Genomic DNA, 22,844 nt, shown 5'->3' on the forward strand with positions numbered 1-22,844 from the left:
GCGTGAGGTCTTCGATGTTGCTCTCCCGTACGACAAGTGTAGCTAAGAAAATGATGTGAAAAACTGGAATATTCATCTTCTGTATCGATGCAGTTGTACAGCAGCTGATATTTTGTTCTCGTGCTAAGAACGCGGTCTGATTGGCTGGTGGCGACATGGGTCAAATCAGACAGGTTTTTCAATAGTGTATAAATCCTTCTACACATAACTGAGCTATGGGCTTTCAAAATACAAGAAAGACAAACATGCGTCATGTGTGTTCCTTTTTGATACTAGTTATTACCATACATTTCAGAAATGTTTTATTTTGAATTATTTGAGGTTATGTCATATAACTGAAATAATTTCACGATCAAAAACTTCTCACTCTCTCAGAGGGTAAATGTTGAAAAGGCGCCCCAATACGGAAACACTGAAGAACATCATCTGAGTCTCATTGTGTATCCTTAGTCTGGGTCCCCTCGCATTGTTTCATTCCGGGTAATGGGAAGGCAGACTCATTGGCTAAGGTAGAAGACTTATAAAAAGTATCACTGGAGAAGGATAATTACGATTTCGAAATACGTATCTGTATTATTACGTATGTTATACTCCGTATAGTGACGTATGTAATATTAATGAAATTTAATGGTATTTCAAATAAGTACTCTCATTGTACATTCCATGACAGTTCCTGTTACAATTAGTGCATTTTCGGTTGGTTGTCGTCCGGCATCCTTATGACATGCCCAGTCCATCGTAACCTTTAGCTTGTAGCACATACAATAAGTACTTTTTCCAAACAGCTTTCGTGATTCATTCGTCATCTCCATTTTCCATGTCCATAAAGAGAGATGCTCAAAATTAAAAATTGTAGAAACGTACCAATACATTTGAAGAAATAAAAACAAGTTCGATACTTACAGCTGTTAATATTTGAGGAATTAGTTTATTACGGTTTACTGTTCTTTTTTTTGAGAAATTAGTTTAATCTTGCTTGAACTTACCAAAAACTATTGACAAATAAATAGAGATTTTTTGCAGACCATTTCTGCAGTAATACAAAACAAAAATTGCCCAGTTCAGGACGATGTTAGATCATATTATTTTCCGCCAGCGTTTCTAGTTGCTTCTGCTGAGCGCGCTTCATCTTGAAGGTCCTTTTCACAGGTTCCTTTGGTTTGCGAGTTGTCTGCTTCTTGATGTATTCTTCCAGTACCGGTGTTATTTCGATCTGTTCAAAGTGGAAGAAATGGAATCGAAAGCGTGATGAAATGCATGTGCTAAGCAGTATAACTTATACGGAGTAGATGCTATGCTACTATTGCTTGATTAACTGAAGTAATGAGTTCAAAAACGTTGTGCAAAGCTATATCATAAAGTGTACACATCTGAAGATTACCTCTCTTTTCATACCTTCTGGTTAGAAATCCGCCTGGAAATACTGCCAAAAGTCAGGTATACAGGGTCAGGTCTCTGTCTAACATTTTACAAGGATTAATGAGTGAAACTCGAAGCGAATAAACTATTTTCAGTATACCCTTAAGGTCAATCTATTGAACAGCGACAGCACCTCTCACTCTTACTAATTGTTTTCGTATATGACAACTGGAACCGTTACCTCATTTGACAATTCACTCGCAATGTAAATCAGTTTAACATAAGAAAGACATAAGCGGCCCTTACACGATCATTAAAAGTGTCATTACTAAGTAATGACACTTCTGCTCAAACGCTCGTCATTACTGCATTACTATACATCATTACTTTTTAGCATTACACGTTCATTATTAATGATGAGTATTTGTAACTATTCCAGCACGGGGCTTGTAACCAGAATAACTTTCCCTCAGCAATTAAAGAATATTAGCAATATTCTTTATCTTCGTTTAGCTGAAAATAAATTTTATTTGCCATTGAAACGTTAAGGTTTGTCATTTCCAGAATTTTTTTCCACGTATAGTTCTGAAGAGAATGTTTACTTCATGGTTGTCAAATTTCCTCATCTAATACAACTGACGATATTCAGCACTTCCACACAAAAAAATAAGAAGAAGAAATAATGTTAGTAATGATGGAAAATCCGGAATTCCATGATTACTCGTGCCATTACTGAATTCGCAGACCTTACACGATCATTAAAAGTGTCACTACTTTTTAGTAATGACACTTTTAATGATCGTGTAAGGGCAGCTATAGAGCACAATCCACGGAACAAATGCTGCTGAACTGTCAAGGATGAACGCCTGTTCATTTTTGACGTCACGATGAAAACCTAACTAGTTTTTTTTATCGTCACAACAAACAATATTTTTACATTTCGGTAAAACTGTTTACATTCTCGTAAGACAACTTGGTTCAACACTAGGGAAAAATAAGATTAAGGTCACGTAAACAGTCATACTGAACTGTCAAAAATAAACCTGAGTTCAATGAAGGCTCCTGGTAATGATGGAATTTTTAATATTCTTATTAAAAATCTTCCCGATGTTGCCTTAAGACTCTTGGTTAAAATTTTCAACAAGTGTTTTTCATTAGCTTACTTCCCAAAAAGATGGAAAAACGCTAAAGTAATTCCTATTCCCAAACCTGATAAAAATCCAGCAGAAACATCAAGTTATCGACCAATTAGCTTACTTTCTTTTATCAGTAAACTTTTTGAAAAAAATATCTTGTTGAGAATGATGTCTCATATAAATGAGAATTCAATTTTTTCACCAGAGCAGTTTGGATTTCGTCATGAACATTCAACTACTCATCAACTTGTAAGAGTTGCGAACATGATAAAAGCAAATAAATCTTCTGGGTTATCCACTGGAGTTGCTCTTCTAGACATAGAAAAAGCATTCGACAGTGTTTGGCACAAAGGTTTAATGGCAAAAATGTCTGATTTCCAGTTTCCTATTTATTTGATCAAAATGATTCAAAATTATTTAACTGATCGTACTGTTCAGGTTAGCTATCAGAATTGTAAATCTGAATTGCTACCCGTACGAGCAGGTGTTCCGCAAGGTTCGAGCGTAGCTCCAATCTTGTATAATATTTTCACTTCTGATCTTCCAAATCTACCCGTTGGTTGTCAGAAATCGCTATTCTGTGACGACACAAGTCTGTTAGCCACAGGTAGCAATCTAAGAGTGATCTGCAGTCGCCTACGAAGAAGCCTAAATATTTTCAGTGATTATCTGTCAAAATGTAAAATTAAACCAAATGCAGCAAAAACGCAATTAATTATCTTTCCTCATAAGCCAAGAGCTTCTTTTCTTAAACCAAACAATAATCACATTCTAAAATTGAATGGCTTGGAATTGACATGGTCTGATCAAGCTAAATACTTAGGTTCAACGTATGACAAAAAACTCACTTTCAAGGATCACATTGAAGGAATCCAGGCAAAGTGTAATAAATATATTAATTGTCCTCTTATAAACAATAAATCTAAGCTCTGTCTAAAAAAACAAATTGTTAATTTATAAACAAATTTTCAGACCAGCCATGCTTCATGCAGTACCAATTTGGTCAAGTTGTTGTTCCACCAGGAAGAAAACGCTTCAAAGGATTCAGAATAAAATTCTGAAAATGATTTTGAAGCGTCCTCCCTGGTTTAGTACAAATGAGATACACAGACTCACCAATATAGAACCATTGAATGTAATGTCACATAATATTATAAGCAAATTCCGACAATAATCGATGCAATCTTCAATTGAATCGATTCGCTCTCTGTGTTACTTAGTAAGTTAGTATATAAGTGCCTTTTCTCCATTACACAATACAAGTCGGTTTAGAATTTTCCCTACACAAAAATCTCAGAATTGCGGAAGTAAATGATGTCCTCATGGTAATAACCAAATCATGTATATAATAGGGCTGAAAAGTCACCACTTGTGGCTGAACACCCAATTTAAATTTTAATAATTTAATTTTAACTCATGTTCCAATGAATAGTTATTTTAAAAAAACCTGAGTTCAATTGTATCGTCACGATAAAAATCCTAATCAGATTTTACAAGGATGAACTAGTGATGAACAAAGTTCATGTTTAACATGCACCGATGGTTTGACACAAAGGAATTCTTTCAATATAATAGAAATGCTTGGTTTAACGGAAATGAATTTGCTGGAAGCTTTATTTTACTAAAAATCTTATCTTCAATACAATGCTGGAACAACTTAAATTTAGGCAACAATTTAAAATAATTTCTCTACCTATGAAACGGAGACTGTCCTATATTTTCAAACAGACACTGATCTACTTGGTTACAGCTTTAGAACATTTAATTTAAACTACAACAATAATTATTGTGATTGAACTACGCACACTACGAATCATTTGCATTGAAACATTTGTTATCTAATCTGAAGCTCTTTGAGAGCAATATTTGCTTTCAGAAAGTCACGTTTTATTGCATTATATTATGATACCTCTGAAAATGACATTCAACTGCATATTTATATCTAGCTAAAGTGTGATGTTTTTAGAGTGGTATGTGCTTGAGAATTATTGTCTTTGACGTAAAATCTTGAAGATGGCGCATCTGAGTGTTGGTTATTGGGCAAGGCTTTTCGAGTTACTGCAAACTACTACTTTTAGCATACGTTGTTGATTGTTTCAATTATCCTTACTCCATTGTGTTTTCAGAACGACTCGATACGTGTAATAGGATGAATAAATATTTTTCTATAAATTACAACATTTCACGATTACTTGAACACCACTCAATATAGGTTTATTGAAAACATCAACAAAATTAATTTTATTGCAAAACAATTGTTTTTGCTAATAAGTTTGCGATTTGCATCAGCGGGAAAATACTCAAGTTTTCTTTACAATTGAGTCTAGGAATTCGGAGCTCTACTTTTTAAGAGTACATGTAAAAAAACTATTCTATCATGCAAAGGTCCTCTAATGCTTTGGAAAAATTTAGCTGGTTGCCACTACAGTCGAGAGATACCTGAAAACAGGGCGACTTATATCGAAAAGAACCACAACCAAACCAATCGCCTTCCATTTCTGCCGATCGAGAATTTGCTTGACAATTACTGAGCAGAAGCTGAATAAGTCTTGTGAGTCGTTATGGTTCAGATATTAAGTGATGATTGAATAGAATGTCCGGTTAGGTTGACGAACAGTGTTCAAAACATGATGCGAAATATTTCGAGAAAAAAGTTCGTCATTTCATCGAAATGACAAACGAATAAGACTTGTCCTTCAAATTTTCGTGAGATAAATATTTCTGTAAACACTAGCGATAGTTACCGAAAAAGTGGGTAAATGATTTCGAATAATTTAAATATTTTTGTTGGATTGACGAAAAGTCGCAATAACTAAGTTCAGTTATGCAATGCCTGAGGAAAATCAGATTTAACCGGACAAATAAATGAACCCTTACAGAAAGGATAATGTTTTCGAAAAAAAGAGATACGTCCGCATACTATTTGAAACACTCAACTATAGTATATAGATGTCATATTTGACGTATTGAATAAGTATAGCCAATTTGTTGAGTAACATTCGTAAGCATAGGCAAAAATCTGTTTTAATTCACCTAGTGGTATAATGATGACAATCTCATTACCGGTAATACGAAAAATTGATGCAAGTTTACTTTCAAATTTTTCCACTGCTATTCCCGGTATCAGAATAGTCAAGTAAATTAGTTTAGCCATCGGCAAACAAGATCATATGGGGATAGTTAAAATGAATTCGTTACGTATTTTGCATCGTAATTTTCAATTAAGAACTCTTTGCCCTATAATTCCGGAACCGGAAGTCGGATCCGTCTAATGTTTCACATGAAACCACAAGCCTTTAAACCTAAGTTTGTGGAATTGATTTGACTATACCGCAAGAAGAATTTGCACAATCACTCGAAGCTACTTCAGCCAGCCATTCTTTTAAAGCAATGGGGGCCAACGTTTAAAAGCAATGGGAATGACCCAAAAAGGTAGATAATTGGGTGCCGTATGAATTGTAGTCAAGGGTAGTCGAACGCCATTTCTTCGCGTGCGAACAACTGCTCCAATCCTGCACATAAGAAACGGTTTTTTGCATCGAATTGTTACTGGCGATGAAAAGTTGGTCTTCGATACTGCGATGGTCGTATGGCATAATGCCAAACGGCACAATGAAAGATTTTTAATGTTCTTTTTATCGGTTATATATACCATCAACTATACTAACATTATGCATATCAATAATAGTACAGACACACACTTAAAACCAATTCTTGAACTCGGTAAAGTCAAATGCCGAGACAGATCGGTAGCACACAATTTTGCTGATTGCTCAGTAATCAATATTATGTTTTCCGAGATTCGTTCAGTAGATATGCATCTTTTTGCCGAGATTTGACCAAATCTTGTGCTGAACTCATCGGTGATTAACAATTATCCAGAAATTAGCAAATGCGTTTGTCGAATTTTCAAAATATGTGTTAGCTGTTACCGAAATTCGGCAAGACAACTGTTATTTTCGTTGTACATTTTCGCTTGGCACTACGCAGCTATTTTCTGACGAAATATTTCGGAGATAATTATAACCAAACGTCACAGATTTTCAATACATCGAAGAAAGAATGAGAATTGAAATTCGACTGATTCACCCTGCAGACGGTATTTCGGTTTCGTCTTGTCATAGGAGAACGAGTGACGTTTGCATTGGTACTCTCTTCTGTTTCAAGCTTCGTCTCTCTTCGTTCGTTTTGGATGCCATCATTTACGAGTGAGACGGTGAAAAAACGAATGCGAGGCTGTTAGATTGGATTCTTTCAGAGAGAATGCGTGACAATTTTAGGCTCTGGTAAGTCTGGAATATCAGTTTAAAATTATGTTGTGTGTTCAAATGATCGTGGAGTCACAATGGCCTCGTGTTCTATTTCAGCTATTCGAGTCACGCTCAGATTGGTTTCAGCAAAACGTTCGCCATTTTCTCTAAATCCGGACATAACATTAAAATTTCTCAATGGACGTTTAGACCCACTCGAAGCAATCGTCGAACAGTAAGTACACATTCGTATTGCTAGTCTGTTCTGTATTTGAATAAAAACTAATAGAGTTTTTAGGTCATGTTAATTGAGGGCCAGACGAACCGCTTTCCTATATACCTGCGATAGTGGAATTTGTTTCTTTTTCTCAGAGATGGCCTTACCGATCTGACAACTGGTTTATTTTTTTAGGTTATACAGAGTGGGTCATTTAAAGTGGAAGCATCGGACAACCCAATAATTTTTGACAGAATTGTCAGATCGACCAATAACATAACAATTTTAATTTTAGGAAAGAACAGTACACACCGAATGAATTTTGGCGAAAAATCATCATGTCAGACGAGGCACATCTCACGTTAAATGGATAAGGAGTGTATCGAAAATAAGCTATCCACATACATTTATGTTGTACGCATGTATTTGTGGTAGTTTTTCATGCTCAGATCGCAGCATGCTGTGCGTTTGGCTGTCAGCTTTCGATGCGTTTTCAAAATGTCGCGTATTGAAAAGGAAGTGTAAATTAAAGTTCTGGACACATGGCTGAGTGAGAAGGGTATTACTATGCGAAAATTGACGAAGCGGTTTGGAATTCATCATGCCAGTGTTAAAAACGTAATTAATAGGTTTGGGGAACATTATTCTTAGGATGAGCTACCAGGAAGAGGCAGAAAACCCGGTTCTTTCAACCCGAAACTGGACCAGAAAGTTGCATCTCTAATCATGAAGAACAAATCCATGTCAATACGTGATTTTGCCAAAACAGCAGAAACGAGTGTCGGAATGGCGGATCAAGAGGCGAAATCACCTAAAGACCTACAAGAAGCAGAAAATCTCGGAACAAAGTGTAAAACAGAAGAAGCAAGCAGCAACAAGGGCCCGGAAATTGTATTCGCGTCTTTTGCAGGGTCCGGATGCATGCGTTTTGATGGACGATGAGACTTATGTAAAAGAGGACTCAAAAACCCTTCCAGGTCCGCAATATTTTACTGTCGTCGTTGGGGAGGATGTGAGCGATGCGGACAGGTCGATTCAAGTGGAGAAATTCGGTCCAAAGGTAGTGGTATAGCAAGCAATATGTTCCTGTGGTTTGAAGTCAACCATTTTTTTACACTACCGGAACTATAAATGCAGGAATCTATCGATCTGAGTGTTTCCAAAAGAGATTGCTGCCTTTATATAAGAAGCATAGTACACCTCCACTGTTTTTGCTGGATTTGGCGTCGGCTCACTATGGCAAAACCACTCTCAATTGGCTTGCGGAAAAGGGTATACATTTCGTTGAGAAAAATATCAATCCACCAAATTGGCCTCAGCTTCGATCCATCGAACGTTACTGAGCAATCGTGAAGAGGGTCTTCAAGAAGACTGGTTAGGCAGCTGGGAACATGCAGGAGGTCAACAAAATTTGGGCTCAAGCGTCCAAAAAATGCGATGCAACACTTGTCCGGAACTTGATGAAGAGCGTTCGATCAAAAGTTCGAAAACTCGTGAAGGAATAATTTCATCCGGTTTTCTTTATGCTCAAGTTTAACCTCGTACAATAAATTTTTTTCAATTTTTAGTTTGAATAGAATATCGTTTTTTATCATAATTTGAAAGAAAAATTTGTGGATAGCTTATTTTCGATACACTCCTTACGTTAATAAGCAAAGCAAGCAAATTTGTCGGTTCTATGTCATTGAAAACCCTCAAATAATTGAGGAACAGCCTCTATGATGGAGCAACGGAAACTGTTAATGGGCATTGTTATCGAAACCATGATAAATGATTTTGAGAGGCTCATTGTTAAAGAAAATGGTTTTAATAGTTACTCGTTTCAACAGGACGGTGCAACATGCCATACAGCTGGACTAACAATCGATTGGCTACGACCGATGTTCCCCGTACGAGTCATATAGAAAAACGGTAATTTTGACTGGTGACCCCGAGATCACCCGATTTAACTTTTTTTGTGGGGCTATTTGAAATCCAAGTTATACACCGATAAGCCAATAACCAGAACTCAACTCGAAGACAAAACATCCTGCCAAACATTATATTGACCTAGTCGGCGGTGAGCTTCTTCGGAAGTACAACGTACCACTTGAGCCAATTAGTTCTGAACTAAAAGACTGATGTAAAACACCAAAAAAGGGAACATTTTGTACTCGAGGCCTATGCGATATCATTTTCAAAAAAATAGCTGTACCATATCTCCTTGAACTAAAAATGTTTTTTTCACATATTTTGTTCAGAAACAAATGCTTTTACTTCAAATGGCCCACCATAGAAGACTAAAGATTCTACCAATCCTTTGAACTGCTTTTAAAAATCACATTCACATCACATTTGAACTGACCCTACAGCTCAATGTATGCCATCTTCATTTTGTCTGTTACTTCGCCACTAATGCTATTCGTATGTACTAGCTCTTCAAGATAAAAACTCAGAATTTTTTATCATTTGGAAGAAATTCGATGTAACAGTAGGATCAACACAAGAAGCATATCTGTCCAACGGATATGAGGAAAGTTGACTAGTTTTGCTTGTTACGAAATAATGCAGCATAAAAATTCTTGTGATTTTGTCGAAAAGCCAACATAATGCTTTTAAGCGTAGCTTTCACATAAAATTCGATTACTCCGATTTCAACAGTCTTTTTCCAGAAGTGAACCTGGAAATTTCAGTTCGAGGGCAAAATTATAAACGACTGTTTACATTCCGAATCTGACAAAATATAGTTTTTGCCAGGGCTTCGATCATGGAACGCTGTTTAAATTGTCGCAAAACCAATTATTGACAATGTCCTGTCAAACAAAACATTTTCAATTCTGATCCAACCAAATCCAATTCAAAATCATTAGATGTATGATGAATCAATCAATCTATTTAAATGCGATTTGCAAAAACGCACAAGATAGCAATTGGTTCTAAATACTAAGCATCTCTCGTGGAGTAGACAGAAAAATAAACAGAAAATACGAGTTTCAAGTTTGTTTTATTTCCAAACAGCCCAACTAGTTTATATTCTATGGAAAATCTTCCTACAATTGACCTGGTTCTAGCGGAGCATTAATTTGGCTGTAATTTATAACAACTAAGAAAGCTCTGATGCTTTATGATTGTTTGAAAACTGCTGTTAAATCCTACAAAATCGTGGTGTTGGCATTCCGAATGGATTGTTCAACACAGAATCGGTATAGGACAGCAAGTAGTTTCAAAACTTTTGCTTGAATTTCTAGCTCAAATGCAAAATTGGTCTCCAAATTTCTATTAGTTGAAAATAAGCATGATGCTGAAAATTGTTACACAGCTTTGGGCTAGTAAAATTTCTTCCCGATTTTGCACTGAAATCCCCGACTTTTCCCCGGTGGAACTAAATTCTCGATTTTTTCCCGGTTTCCTCTATTTTTCCGGTCACTTGCTACCCTGAATTTTACCTTGTAACTCCGGAACCGGAAGTCAGAACCGGATATAATTCAATGGAAGGCTATGAGACTCTGAGACCTTTTCTAAGCTTGCGATAGTCGATACAGCGGTTTCTGCGAAAATAGAATGCCCTTTTTTCATGCACATTTTATCCCATCATTCCGGAATTGGAAGTTTGAATCTTTGTGTTTGTGGAAATCGGTCTTGCCAACTCCGAAAAATCAGGTGCACTTTTGACGTAGGACGAATCGAAGAAGGTGTAAGTTTGTTGCCAATATTACCGAGGAAATTTGGCGCCCGGGGCAAAATAAGATTTGTCGCCCCCACCGTTGGTTTAGTGAGCAAACAAAAAAACAAAAAAAGTTGAACTCTGTCTCCGGAAAGATGACTTGGTCTAGCAAAAAAAACCCTAGATAAGCCACTGAATATTACGTTTATTACGAGAACGATATAGTGAAATAGTGAAAAAGTAGTTCCAAACACAAAACATAAAAATCAACCGAATCTATAAATAGACCCTGTTGCACTTAGCTTTAGTCTTTGATAATCCATGAACGGAGACACATCGAGTGCGCAGGCCGCTATCTACATCAGGACAGTGGAACTACACTTAGCATTATTAAACTGGTACTTCAGTCATTAGCGCATATAAGGCTCCGTTCCTCAAGCCTAAACGCAGAAAAACAGCAACAACTAGATCTTCTGTGAGCAGTTCTGCTGCGGGACGTTTGCAGGTTGAGTTTCACATCAAAAAGGAGGGAGTACATTATCATCCAGTCGCTGGTCGTTTGCATTAGAGCAAAATATACCGTAAAGTAAGCAATAGCGGAAAAATTTGCACAAATCAGCCCTTCTTAGGGGTCATAAAAGTTTACAAAAGAGCTATGAGAATTATTTAACTGTCATAATCATTCAATCATTATTAAAGTGAGCCGTTTTCAGTGCGAACTTCGCATCAAACAATTAAACATTTAGCTGCTTTGTGGTACAGAAAAATGCACCGGACAGTTCCCAAAATCCGACCCTTCTGGAAGCCTGAAATGAATCTCATTCGGCATTATGATAGTTTCTTTCGATGAAACATGCAAAAATCAAATTCTGTATTTGACAAAATGTGCAAACGAAAATCCTTCGCAAAAATTGCTTCAGTATTGAATTAATCTGCACTGTGAGCAGTTCGGCTGCAGGACGGACAGAAAGAGTGAAGCCTCATGCGTCAGGGAAAAACGCACGAGTTTGATCTTTTGATCTACTATGTTCTTCGTTCGCACCGTTGGATTTCTAAAGTGTGCCGTTCGGTTTTCGCTTCAAACCAGTGCGGAAAGTACATCAAAGTATGAACACAACGGGAAGAATATATCACAGATAACAGATATACAGGCTCGAACAATTTTTTTTTCAAAATCCTGTGTAAATTTCATATTTGCTATACGTTGGAAACACTACTGCCACCTACTCGACTATTCGCCGCGATCTTTCAAAACGTTCCACTACGTTCCGGAACGATAACAAAATCCTCCTGCCTGTTACATAAATATTCGAACTATAACAATTTTAACACTTATGACACGATTTCCCTAAGTGTTAGAGACAAATTTATTTCCAAGTCGCATAAATCACAAGAGAATTCGATCGGAATAAAACAATAATAAAATTGCCATTTTAACCAACAGCAAAACAAAAATCTAGCACCCAAAATTTTGGCTCATGTGGGAGCGGCACCCAAATCGTGGTGACACCTCGTGTCGATCGTGGTGACATCTGCCAGTGCTCGCCGAACTGATTAAGCAAATTTTACACACAGTTCATATGTGAGCCTATATATGGGTTATCTGTGAATATATCAATCGAGATTTCTAAGGTCTATAGTTCTATATTCCGCAATTGCTGTCGAATCATTTTGCTCTTGGCCATTTTTAGTGTCTCCATATGGAATCAAGCGAAGATTTTGCAAAGGTAGCAAAGAAAGGTGTATGACACTCGGCCCCCTTCGAGTCTTGAAAACAAAGGCGATTCTTACAGAGATTGCGCGGTCTAGCCTCGAACAAATTTTATTAAAACTGTGAGACATAACTGGAGGACGTGAACACGAACAAACACCTCCAAATATTAATTGATTGATTGTGTGAATTGTATATCTTCTATTGCTTCGCTTATAGAATTATGACGGAGGATCTATTTTGAAGTATGGCTGGAACTGAATTCGGAACAAGGGACTAATTCGAAATCATTTGAAAAATTCAGGTTCGGAATCCAGATCAAGAATTCAGTTCATTAATTTAGTTTTAAACTTCTGGACCTGAACTTATTTTCACAATTCTGGATTCAAACTCAATTCTAGAACTGAATATTGAACTTGAATTCTGAGCCTGACTTGAAGCACTGAATCCAGTTTCAATGTTCCTAAATTCAATTCCAGCATGCTTAATCTGAATAAGAACTCAGTAACTACAATCATGAATTAAATTCGGTTTCTGAAATCCGTTTCAAAATTCTGGTTCAGATTTGAAATTTTGTTCCAAAATTCAGATGTAGAACTCATATCAATCATTTTGTTTCGGAATTCTGAATTTTTGTTCCAGAATGAGAATTCTGAATATGAATTGGAATTTAAAATAAGACACTAAATTTAGTTCCAAATCTAGTCAACGAACGAGTTCCAAAAATCTAGAGTTAGGATTCAGTTTCGGAGTCCACGTTTTAACTTTTGAAACCGTATTATGGAACTGAATTTCAAAACTACATTGTGAAACAAAAATTAAGTTAAAAATTTATGTGGAATTTGGATCCCAAAATCAGTTCCAAAATACAATTCAAAAGAGAAATTACAAACGAATGATAGCGCAACCTGAGCGTTTAAGACTTTATACCACACAAAAGGTGACTAATCGCTTCGCCTTAGACTACCTCAAAACCTTCGTCAGAGTGTGAAAAAGGCAAGCAAGCGTGATGAATTTTCCTCATCATTTCCAAAAGCTTCAGAAAACTTTGTTTTGCAGTTATTTATGGTTATCTCACGCTGTTAAAAATTTAATCATAAATTCCTGATCATATTTCCGAAAAAATTATGTTGTTGGACTAAGTACATCAAGAGATATTCGCGACAAAATTCTGCCCGTTCCTGTACAGGGTAAATTTTGAAAAGACGTCCCATAATAAAGTAAGTCGTATTCACAACAAAAAACACTTTTTACACGATTTCGTGTGTAGAAGATAACTTTATTACCAAGTCGTTTAAACCACAAGTGAATTTAATCGGAATAAAACAAAAATAATCTTGTAATTTTAACCAATAGTGTCGATTGCGGTGACATCTGCAAGTATTCACCACGTACACTGAAAATCAAGTTTACCTATTTTTTGGGGAGAAATCACTCATTGTCGAGCTCTTCTATAAGCTACCCAAAAATTAGGTCGTTATTTACTCAAATTTCGACTTGGTGGTAAATAAAATGGGTAGCGTGCTTTGCCATGGCACAACACATTGGGTAAACTTACATTTACCTAAATTTTGAGGTCATCACTCATTACCTAAAATTGGGGAGATGCTGCACTTTAGTTGACTTTGACTCAAAATTAGGTAGCGGCTGGTAAGAGTGTAGCTCATTCAATTATTTTTTCGTGGTAGTTAAATAGGACAATTATAAATCTGCATAAAATGTTCAAAACGACGAATGTAACATTTCAGCTGAGCCTAGAAAAGCGATGTTGAAAAATAATCGCACAATTTTAAATCGTATTTAAAAATGAGTAATTGAAACAACTTCATCTCTTCACTAAATCGTCAAATTTGTATGCGTGCAACGTATCATAGTGTCTAATTTACAATTTTCAACTACAAAGATAACTTTTAGGCAAAAACGACACTTACGTCGTTTTGTAATTTGACCATGTACATTGGACAGTATTATAGGTCGTTTTTTCCTGGTTGACTTGACACATAAGTCGTTTTGCTTCTGTTAGTTACGTCGTTTTGCGAAAGTCACAGTGTTCATTCGTCGTTTTGTTACTCGCATTTGTGTGAAAGCCAGTTTTGCTCGAAAACATTAGTAAGAGCTAGGTTTGCATATCAAGTGGAAAAAAATGACAGTCGACTCGTTTTTAGTGTTTTGATAATTTTCGCTTTTTCAACAAGCTTAATAGCAAATCGATCCCATTAAATATCTCCAACCCTACAGCAAGTCTCGCTTTCATAATATCACACTAGATTTGCTTTTTCGTGGAAAACTATATTGTCGTGAGTCCGCGCATACACTTTTGTTTATGCTTTGGTACATTGGTCAAAACATTGCCAATTGACGAAAGTAGCATTAATGATTATTTTTCATTGATTTCGACATACGTCAAATGGGTTGACAGATTTTTTAGTGAATCTATAGTGAATTGAGAAACGGTGTTCGGGTAGTGCGTGTATTAGGACATTCCTAACAAAATGCAATAAAAATCTGGATTTGTTTACTTTTGTTTTGTAAATATAGTTTCATCCAAAAATTAGAACCCATAAAATGATCCAATTGATATCTGTCAAACAAACAATTATAAAAGTATGCTAGACTTTCTGAGCTGCCCTTCCGTGACGCGTGTCGACTATCAATGGCTTTCATCTCGTAACACAAGAGCAAATATATACATAGAATCTGTTTCAGCAAATTGCTCTACCACAGTGATGGCGTCATTTAATGCATGAACTCGTGATCAGCTACGAGCATCCGAACACGATTGATCTTTCATAACTTTCTTTGGTTGTGTGGTTTTGCCAACGAATGAAGATGTTTTAGTACGATAAATTTTATCACTTTTTACATTTTGAAAGTCTAAAAATACACAATATTATTTATATTGTTAACATGCAAACACGTAACATCTTCGAAAGATAACAAAAACAGTACGTCACTTGAGTTTCTAGTGGAAAATATGATGCTAATTTCACTCACTAATAGACCAAGTTTCAGTGTAAAAATTACCTATCTAGCATAAAATTACTGTAAGTCCTACCGTAATGTCTGACCATGCAAACGATGCCCTTGCAAAAAGTACTAGCATGAAGGGAACTAAACTTTCCACGCAGCTGATTTTACCATAATAGCGTGATCCACCGGATACTGCGCAACAACATCCATATTTGGTACACATATTCGAGCGTATCGCTGAATGAGATCGGCCCACAGCGATGGTTCCTCCTGGCGTGGATTCGAGCTGGCCATAAAATATGAACCCCAAAACCTGGACCGCAGATAAGCTGCATCAGGGTGTGAACTGGACTGCGCTTCTTCTTCTTCTTCCGCTGTCAACTCTTCCACCACGGCCACCGTGTCGGTTTTGGTAAACTTTGACGGAGTGTACACATCCTGAATGAGATTGTCACCGATGTACAGATAGCGTGGATTTTGTTTGTGCGAAAGTCGCTGCAGAAGCACAGTAAGATCGCGCCAATTTCCCTGGGAGTAGAAGTGATTACGTTCCAACTGCGACGGGGTTAGGGGATCGGTTTCGGTTGCACCATCCAGTCCGATGAATGGTTTCGCACCAATAAAGAAACCAGGTTTTTTGGCAAATCCCACCACAACATCGAACAGTTCCGGCCAATCGGGCCCGAGGGCATACGATGCGGTGAAGTTCGCAAAGTCTATGTGCGAACCCGTAATCAGGTAGGTTGTTTTGGTATGCTTCAGCTCGCGCAACCAAGCGATCAGTTGAGGAGATGCTTTCTGTAGATATTTATCGGGATTCTGTTTCAGTGCTTTGAAATAACCTCCGACATTTCGTCCGAAGTGCTCTCGCGAGTACATGTTAACTAACGCATCCAGCACATCCGGCCAAACATTGTATTGACCTAGTCGTTGGTGAGCTTCTTCGTCCAACGTATCGACAATCCTACCGAACAACATCGTCGAGCAAATGTCGAAATAGTCTAGCACCGTTCGAATCTTCTCCGACAGTGGACCATTCCAGGCTACTAACATGTTTTCGCAGTACTCCGTCGTAACCGACCAACGTTTTTCTTTCCCATAATAGGCGATAATTTCCGCTTCGGCCATTTTCTTAGTTCCATGCGTTGCCTGGTGTATCGTTCCATCGGGACCAATCTTCAAAATGTTACCCCGTTGGAAATCTATGAGTAATCCTTTTTGCAAGAAATCTACATCCAATGGTTGCAGCAAATACTTCCCGGAGTATCCTCGCTCCTCCACCAGAAACTTGGACATAATGTCATACTCCAGCTCAATCATATTACCGATCTGATACCGGAGCAGTGTGTTGTCCAGATCGAACCCAACACAGTCGTAGTCCGCGAAGCGAAACATATCCGTACCGGTCATGATACGGCTTGCCGAATACCGCGAGTAATACCGAATCGACTGCAGCCGCACTGGCGGTACCCGAGCACGAGGCAAAACTTTCTGCTCACAGAAACACAACAGCGGTTGCAATGGGTTACGATATCTATCCGAATATGTCACAGCAGGTAACGCATCAGACACCAGTTTCGACAAAACTGATGTCGCCGCTACCGAGCTCACCGCCGTCGACCTCATGTTTGATGGTAGTGATAGTCGTGCGCAGCTCACACATCCAATCAAAGGGCTCCGGTTCAATTGGTTTGGTACTGACTGTTCTCGTGCGAAACAGAGGCTGCAAAAATAATACGATTGTTGAAATCAGATAAGAAATGTGAATGAAAAATGGTATAGTATCACATCACACTGATTTGGCCTCGAAACGTCGGATAAAAAAAACACGTTTGCTTTTGATAACAAACGTAAACTTCCCGCGTTCGAGATAATGATTGTTAGCCTACGACAAGAAATCGTACAGGGCTTCCTAACAAGTGGAGCAATTTTGAATGCTCACAAACCTGTACGTTTAATGGAGACGCCTTGTTGCCCAAAGCAGATTGCGATACGACTGCCTTCTTAGGCTTTACTATTCCAGTAGACAGCACAGATCATATATCGGTAATGTTTACTTGCGCTACTACGTGTAATTCGAAGAACTTTTGCCATTTAATCAGTGTGTTGTAATATCAACAACGGGGTTCCTTCAATGCTAAACAGATAAGACCAATAATAGACATGCGTTTCCATTGCTTCAAAGTTTACCGTTCGTAACAAATAATAAACCATCCTCTTTTATATACTCTTCGTGCGTGCATGTTTGTCCCATTTTCATGGGAATTTTTACGCAATTAGGACAAACATGCGGGAAACAACGGTATAAAATTTTTTTAGGTTCTCATTTTGAACTCCACGACTCGAAAAAAAAATCTGCAGCATTGAAGAAAACAGAACGCAATGAAAACTATCTCCTTGGGTATATTTACGTAACGTTTCGTCCCAGATGTGACCTTGCCGATTTTCGTCTTTGTCGTTTAGCGAAATTTCAATTCTTGTCGCTTATCTGCTGATTCGCCATCGATTCATGCAATGGTCATTGCACTCAAGCAAGTATCATCCATTCAGCTTTCCGAGGCGAATACTAAAAATACCATTCGTTCGGACGATATAAAAAAAACTGAGGTGTGTTGACAAAATGTCTCGCAGTAAATGTCACCATACACGACTTCTGTTCTGTGCTCTCAGCTGCCACTATCATGTATCGATTAACAACTTATCAATGCCATTCATGTCTTTCACTCCTGATAACACGTACGTTGTAGAATTTTATCACTGAAACTAAATTCTATGAACATTCTTAAGGAACATTACGTTTTTTTTTCTCGTGCAAACTTCCAAGAACGATTTTAGCATATAGCACAGGTTTTAATTAATTGACACACTAAGGGATGTATGAATAGAATGACTCCCATGCTCACCAAACCATTTGTTGTTGTTACTGATGTAATTTACTTGGCATATAAAAGAGAGCAAAATCAACAACTCGGGAGGGGAAAACGAAACGAACATAACAAAGATAGATAAAAATAAATGCAGTGGTAATCGTGCTGACAGCGGAATCTGTCAAAACAACTGCCCTGCGACTGAATGCAACTCCAGGGCAGAGATGCCATTTATACAGATTTCTCTGTATCATACATATTTTGACTTGTGCATACAGATTTAATACAGAATAGGAGCTGTTGAATTAGAAAATTAAATTTCTTTTTAAATATTGAATGTTTTGTTTTTTTTGTAGCCTAACGTAAATTTTTCTGAAATTTCCCCTCAAATTGGTAAGTCTACATGCAAAATAAAGGGTCCCAGCAGGGTTTGAACGATTTGAACAACGCTGAATGAAATAACGTTGTTGTTTTAAAATTCCATAAAATGCAAGAAAATGCGATGCTGAAATCAAACAATTAAATAACTGCAACTTACGTGAATCGTTTCTCGCAATAAGTTGTATTTCTAGTGAACAGTTGGTTGCATAAAAGTATTCCTAAATCTCGATTCTATAACATTTCCCTAATACCATTTCCCAGTAACCATTTCGTCGGAAAATTTCTTGCAGAATGAGCCAATCCCCAGAAAAGCACTTACCAGAGTATACATAATTCTAGAATACTGTTTCCCAGAAAAGCATTCTCCAGAACATAAAAAAATCAAAGCTTTTTGCCCAGAAATTTATTGCCCAGGAACGGGGCGGAGCGTCCACGTTTGGCATAACACAATTCGGTATAATGGTTATATGGCATAACGATCATTTTGCATAACAGTCATTTGGCATAACAGATCAACATGCTGGCTCTTATTACCGTTCTCACTTCCACTTCAACTTTTACTTCACTCACATATCACTTCACTTGATTTTACCTACTACCAGTATCACGCTCAGCGAAGTAATCACTGTAGTGAAAAAAATGTTAAAAAATGTAACTGAGGGATAGCCCCTAGCTTTGGGTAATCCGGGCAAACGCCCGAAACTAGACAGAGGTGATCTTTACCGACGCTGCCCACGGTGGTGGCCGGTGCTTCCGACGGCGGGTCGCCGGTGCACTCGCGGCTTTCTACATCTATTTTAGAAGCATTTACACAACCATTCTTTACCAGATGATGCTTTTGGAGTCCCGGGCTTTGGCCTATGCTACATTAATTGACTGACCAGTAAAATACAAATGTTTGTTGACTATCGTGTACGGATTGCAATAAAAGCACTCAGATAGACGATTCAACACAAACAAATGGGAAAATTAATTAATGAGTAATTAACAGGAAAGAAAGTAAACGAGAGGAAACCGTCTTATGCAATATTAACATAAATTCATAATTACTTTTTAGCAGTGTACGGAATAATAAAAAAATAATTTTCATGTAATGTCCTAGTTCAACAATCTACGGAATGTGTTAGAAGAGTAACGTGACTGTTACTCTAACTCCTTAATTAGAAAAAACTAAAATATATTTTTATAATTTTACTTACCGAATTCGGAATGTGTATATATCGGATGTACCGTGGATATATCATAAACTCATCGATTCGAAATTGCTTCCCAAGTTGGTCAAAATACACAACATTTTGCATTGAAATATTCATAAAACTGCGTAGAAAAACATTTGTTTGAAAATCTAATCGTGCCAAATTCAAGAAAACTACTAAACTTACCCGTCAACGTCGGTGATTTTGCCGGCAACCGAAGTCTCGTTCCGTAAGTCTATGAGAATATTCTTATTAATTAAGCACTGAGCAAGACCTGTTAGCTCGTTTAGAGAGTGAAAACGTTCCTTTTTATCGGTCATGCGATACATTTTGGAAGAATATCACTTGTAAAATGTTCTGACAAATTAGTTTTCAAAGTAGATCACATCCAGAGATGCCAGATATGTTCATAGAAAAACTGTATTACTCAGAATAAAAAATCTGTATTTATCTGTATCCACTATAAAATCGAAATATTCATAATGAAAATTTGTTGAGGTAATGATATTCCAAAAATTTATGGTTTTATAATAAGAAATTGAATAAGTGCTCAATATTCATATCATTCTACAACGACGACATTAAATGCTTTGAAATTTTCTTCACCAATCGGAATCAACAAAACACAATTTCAATTTCATATACTTTCAAAATGTTGGCTTGGTGAGTTGATGTAGGATCTCAGTGCTCAACTTAAATTATCAACACCATTAAAAGATTTTTAGATCAATTTGTGATTCGTCGATTGATCACAAAACTCTCATCTCGTCACTACTTCCAAAGAGAGCTCAGACGAACAAAATTAGTTTATTCTTTTCTTTTTTTTTTTTTTGAAAGGTCTGTATAAATCTGTATTGAATATAAAAAAAACCTGTACAAAATCTGTATTCTGTATGAAACCTGTATGTGCATGTAAAAATCTGTATAATACAGATAAATCTGTATAAATGGCATCTCTGATCACATCCCCCGTGTGGGAAAAAAGTTTGTTTTCGTTTTTGTTTTGAGCGCAAGTTTTTCACACGCTCATTCAGTAGTTCCTAAAATTTGGGTTAAAATGCACGCAACAAAAAATTGTAAAATTTACTAACTTGGGTTATGCTCTACGATTTATTGTTTTGTTTCAATGACTGAAAATATTACCGTTTCAAACTATGAAGAAAATTATGCTTTGGTTACAGTAGATTAGGTTTCAAGTATGAATATACCATGAGGTTAGTGAAGATTTGTCATCAATTGTTTAAACCTGCATTTCTCGGTTGCGAATTTTCTAAAAGGCCGTAAGAACAAGTGCATTTTCTCTTTGTTTTTTTTCTCTCCTATTAATTATCAAGCGGTTTCCACGTTTATCACACAACTCTTCTAAAAATATTAGTTCTATAACAATACAATTCATTGTCGCTAATTAAAAACTTAATACTTTGTATATGAATTTAAATTTGCAAGGAATTTTTAAAATTTGTTTTTCGGAATTGAAGGTATTCGAAATATTTGAATATTTATTGAAGTTTTATTTGAATGGAAATATGCTTTCAAACACATTCAACTAAGCCGAAACAATAGCGAAACTTCATGAATTTATATGTCCATGCCAAGCTTTAATATGCCCAGTCACTATTGATATTTTTATTTCTTATCTCATTAAATTTCAAGCCATGTATGTTAATGATCGAATAGCATGTAAAATTCTGATGCACATTATGGACTAATTCCAAGGAATTTTGACTAGTTTCCAAGGAATTTTGACACCTTTTCCTTCTTAAAACAAATCCTTAAAATTAAATAAGTCTTCTTTCCAAAAAATATGTGAATGTAACAAAAATGAATTTTTGTGTTTTGCAACGCTGGATGTTATACTTTATAATCGTTTTCGCATGTTTATCATTTTTTTCTGAAAATTTTGTCTTTTTTCATATCTATAATATTTTTCACCATGTTTCATTTTCGAGTTAATTTTTTTTGAAAATTACAAGTCTTGCCTTTATCGGCCATTGTTTCGGTCTCAAAATTGTTTTTTTGCATGACGTGTGAAAACGATCTATACACAGAAAATAATTTACACGCTAGCATCGTGTGCAAAGCATTTGAACTATCACTACATGTAGAACACATGAAATTGATGAAAACATACACCTAACTCAGAAAATGAAAGTAAACACTGTTGACATTTAGTGGAAATCATGCTATATTCATCTGAAATATACATCAAAACGATAAGATATATCGTTACCTCAAGATTCCATATGAATGCACATTGTTTACCATATAGATTTCGATTGAAACACGGTTGGCCGATCAAGTGATTTCCTCATACATTTGTGCTGTACTCATTTCCACTAGAAATGAAGTGTTGAATACTGTAGTTCGATTTAATATCAAAACACATCACATCCCAGGGATAAGCACATCAAAGCTACGGGAAATATAATCTAATCTTTCATCTTAGTGAATTTGCACATGAAATCTTAAAACAAACCGCTTTCGCTATATATTAAAATGAAAGAGCATAATAAATTGAAGTGCTATTTACATACGAATTGATTGTGCAAATTTTTACCAGTGTACTTTTCTGGACAGGGTGAATAATTCTGACGTATGGTTCATTTCATGTTCAATCATGATCCGCTGGTTGTTAAGAAGATCACGTAAACTCCGATGACAAAGCCATTTTTGGAATCTACGTGTTTTTTCACATAAGGTTAACGTGTGGACTTTTTTGAGTGTACACCAAGGTCTCAATTTACGCGCCTTATATATGTATATATGTATGCTTATGTTTGTACATATGTATAAACACATTCACTGCACCAATCTTTTAATGTATAAATATATACACATACATTCCTATATACGCGCATATATAAATACCTATATACATATATAAGGCGCATAAATTGAGATTTTAGTGAATAATGAAATTAGAATTTGGCGATCGGAAACACTGATTGTGTATATTTTTTTACGCATCTCATAGTTTATGAATAAATAATGGCTATATGTTTTATATATTCTCTTTTGTAAACTTAAACTCTTGTACAAAACATATTAAAAATATTAAGATTTAGAAATTGAAAATTGTTAGGATAGGCCACAATGTTACAAACGTCATCTAGG

General features: G+C 36.4%; 2 protein-coding genes across 4 annotated transcripts; both read right to left on the reverse strand.

Moving 5' to 3' along the window:
- Positions 1-259: 259 nt before the first annotated feature.
- On the reverse strand, positions 260-20,108 carry LOC131433039 (U7 snRNA-associated Sm-like protein LSm10). 2 transcript variants are annotated; one of them, XR_009230012.1, is made up of 4 exons: positions 19,917-20,108; positions 19,734-19,851; positions 987-1,213; positions 260-806 (listed from the first exon to the last, which is right to left on the reverse strand). XR_009230012.1 is itself a non-coding variant. In XM_058599768.1 (3 exons), exons 1-3 carry the CDS (start codon positions 20,057-20,059, stop codon positions 1,073-1,075), a joined length of 402 nt encoding a protein of 133 aa, XP_058455751.1. In that variant the 5' UTR covers positions 20,060-20,108; the 3' UTR covers positions 260-1,072. The 2 variants fall into 2 exon arrangements, 1 of the variants encoding a protein (XP_058455751.1); XM_058599768.1 differs by having other exon boundaries at positions 260-1,213.
- LOC131433038 (5'-nucleotidase domain-containing protein 1) lies at positions 4,081-18,260 on the reverse strand. 2 transcript variants are annotated; one of them, XM_058599767.1, is made up of 3 exons: positions 17,933-18,260; positions 17,698-17,852; positions 4,081-17,009 (listed from the first exon to the last, which is right to left on the reverse strand). In XM_058599767.1, the coding sequence occupies exon 3, from the start codon at positions 16,910-16,912 to the stop codon at positions 15,428-15,430; it is 1,485 nt and encodes a 494-aa protein (XP_058455750.1). In that variant the 5' UTR covers positions 16,913-17,009; positions 17,698-17,852; positions 17,933-18,260; the 3' UTR covers positions 4,081-15,427. The 2 variants fall into 2 exon arrangements, with proteins under 2 accessions (XP_058455750.1, XP_058455749.1); XM_058599766.1 differs by having other exon boundaries at positions 17,698-18,260.
- Positions 20,109-22,844: the final 2,736 nt, after the last annotated feature.

The sequence above is a fragment of the Malaya genurostris genome, chromosome 2, assembly GCF_030247185.1.
Source record: "Malaya genurostris strain Urasoe2022 chromosome 2, Malgen_1.1, whole genome shotgun sequence".
Classification (NCBI taxonomy): Eukaryota; Metazoa; Arthropoda; class Insecta; order Diptera; family Culicidae; genus Malaya; species Malaya genurostris.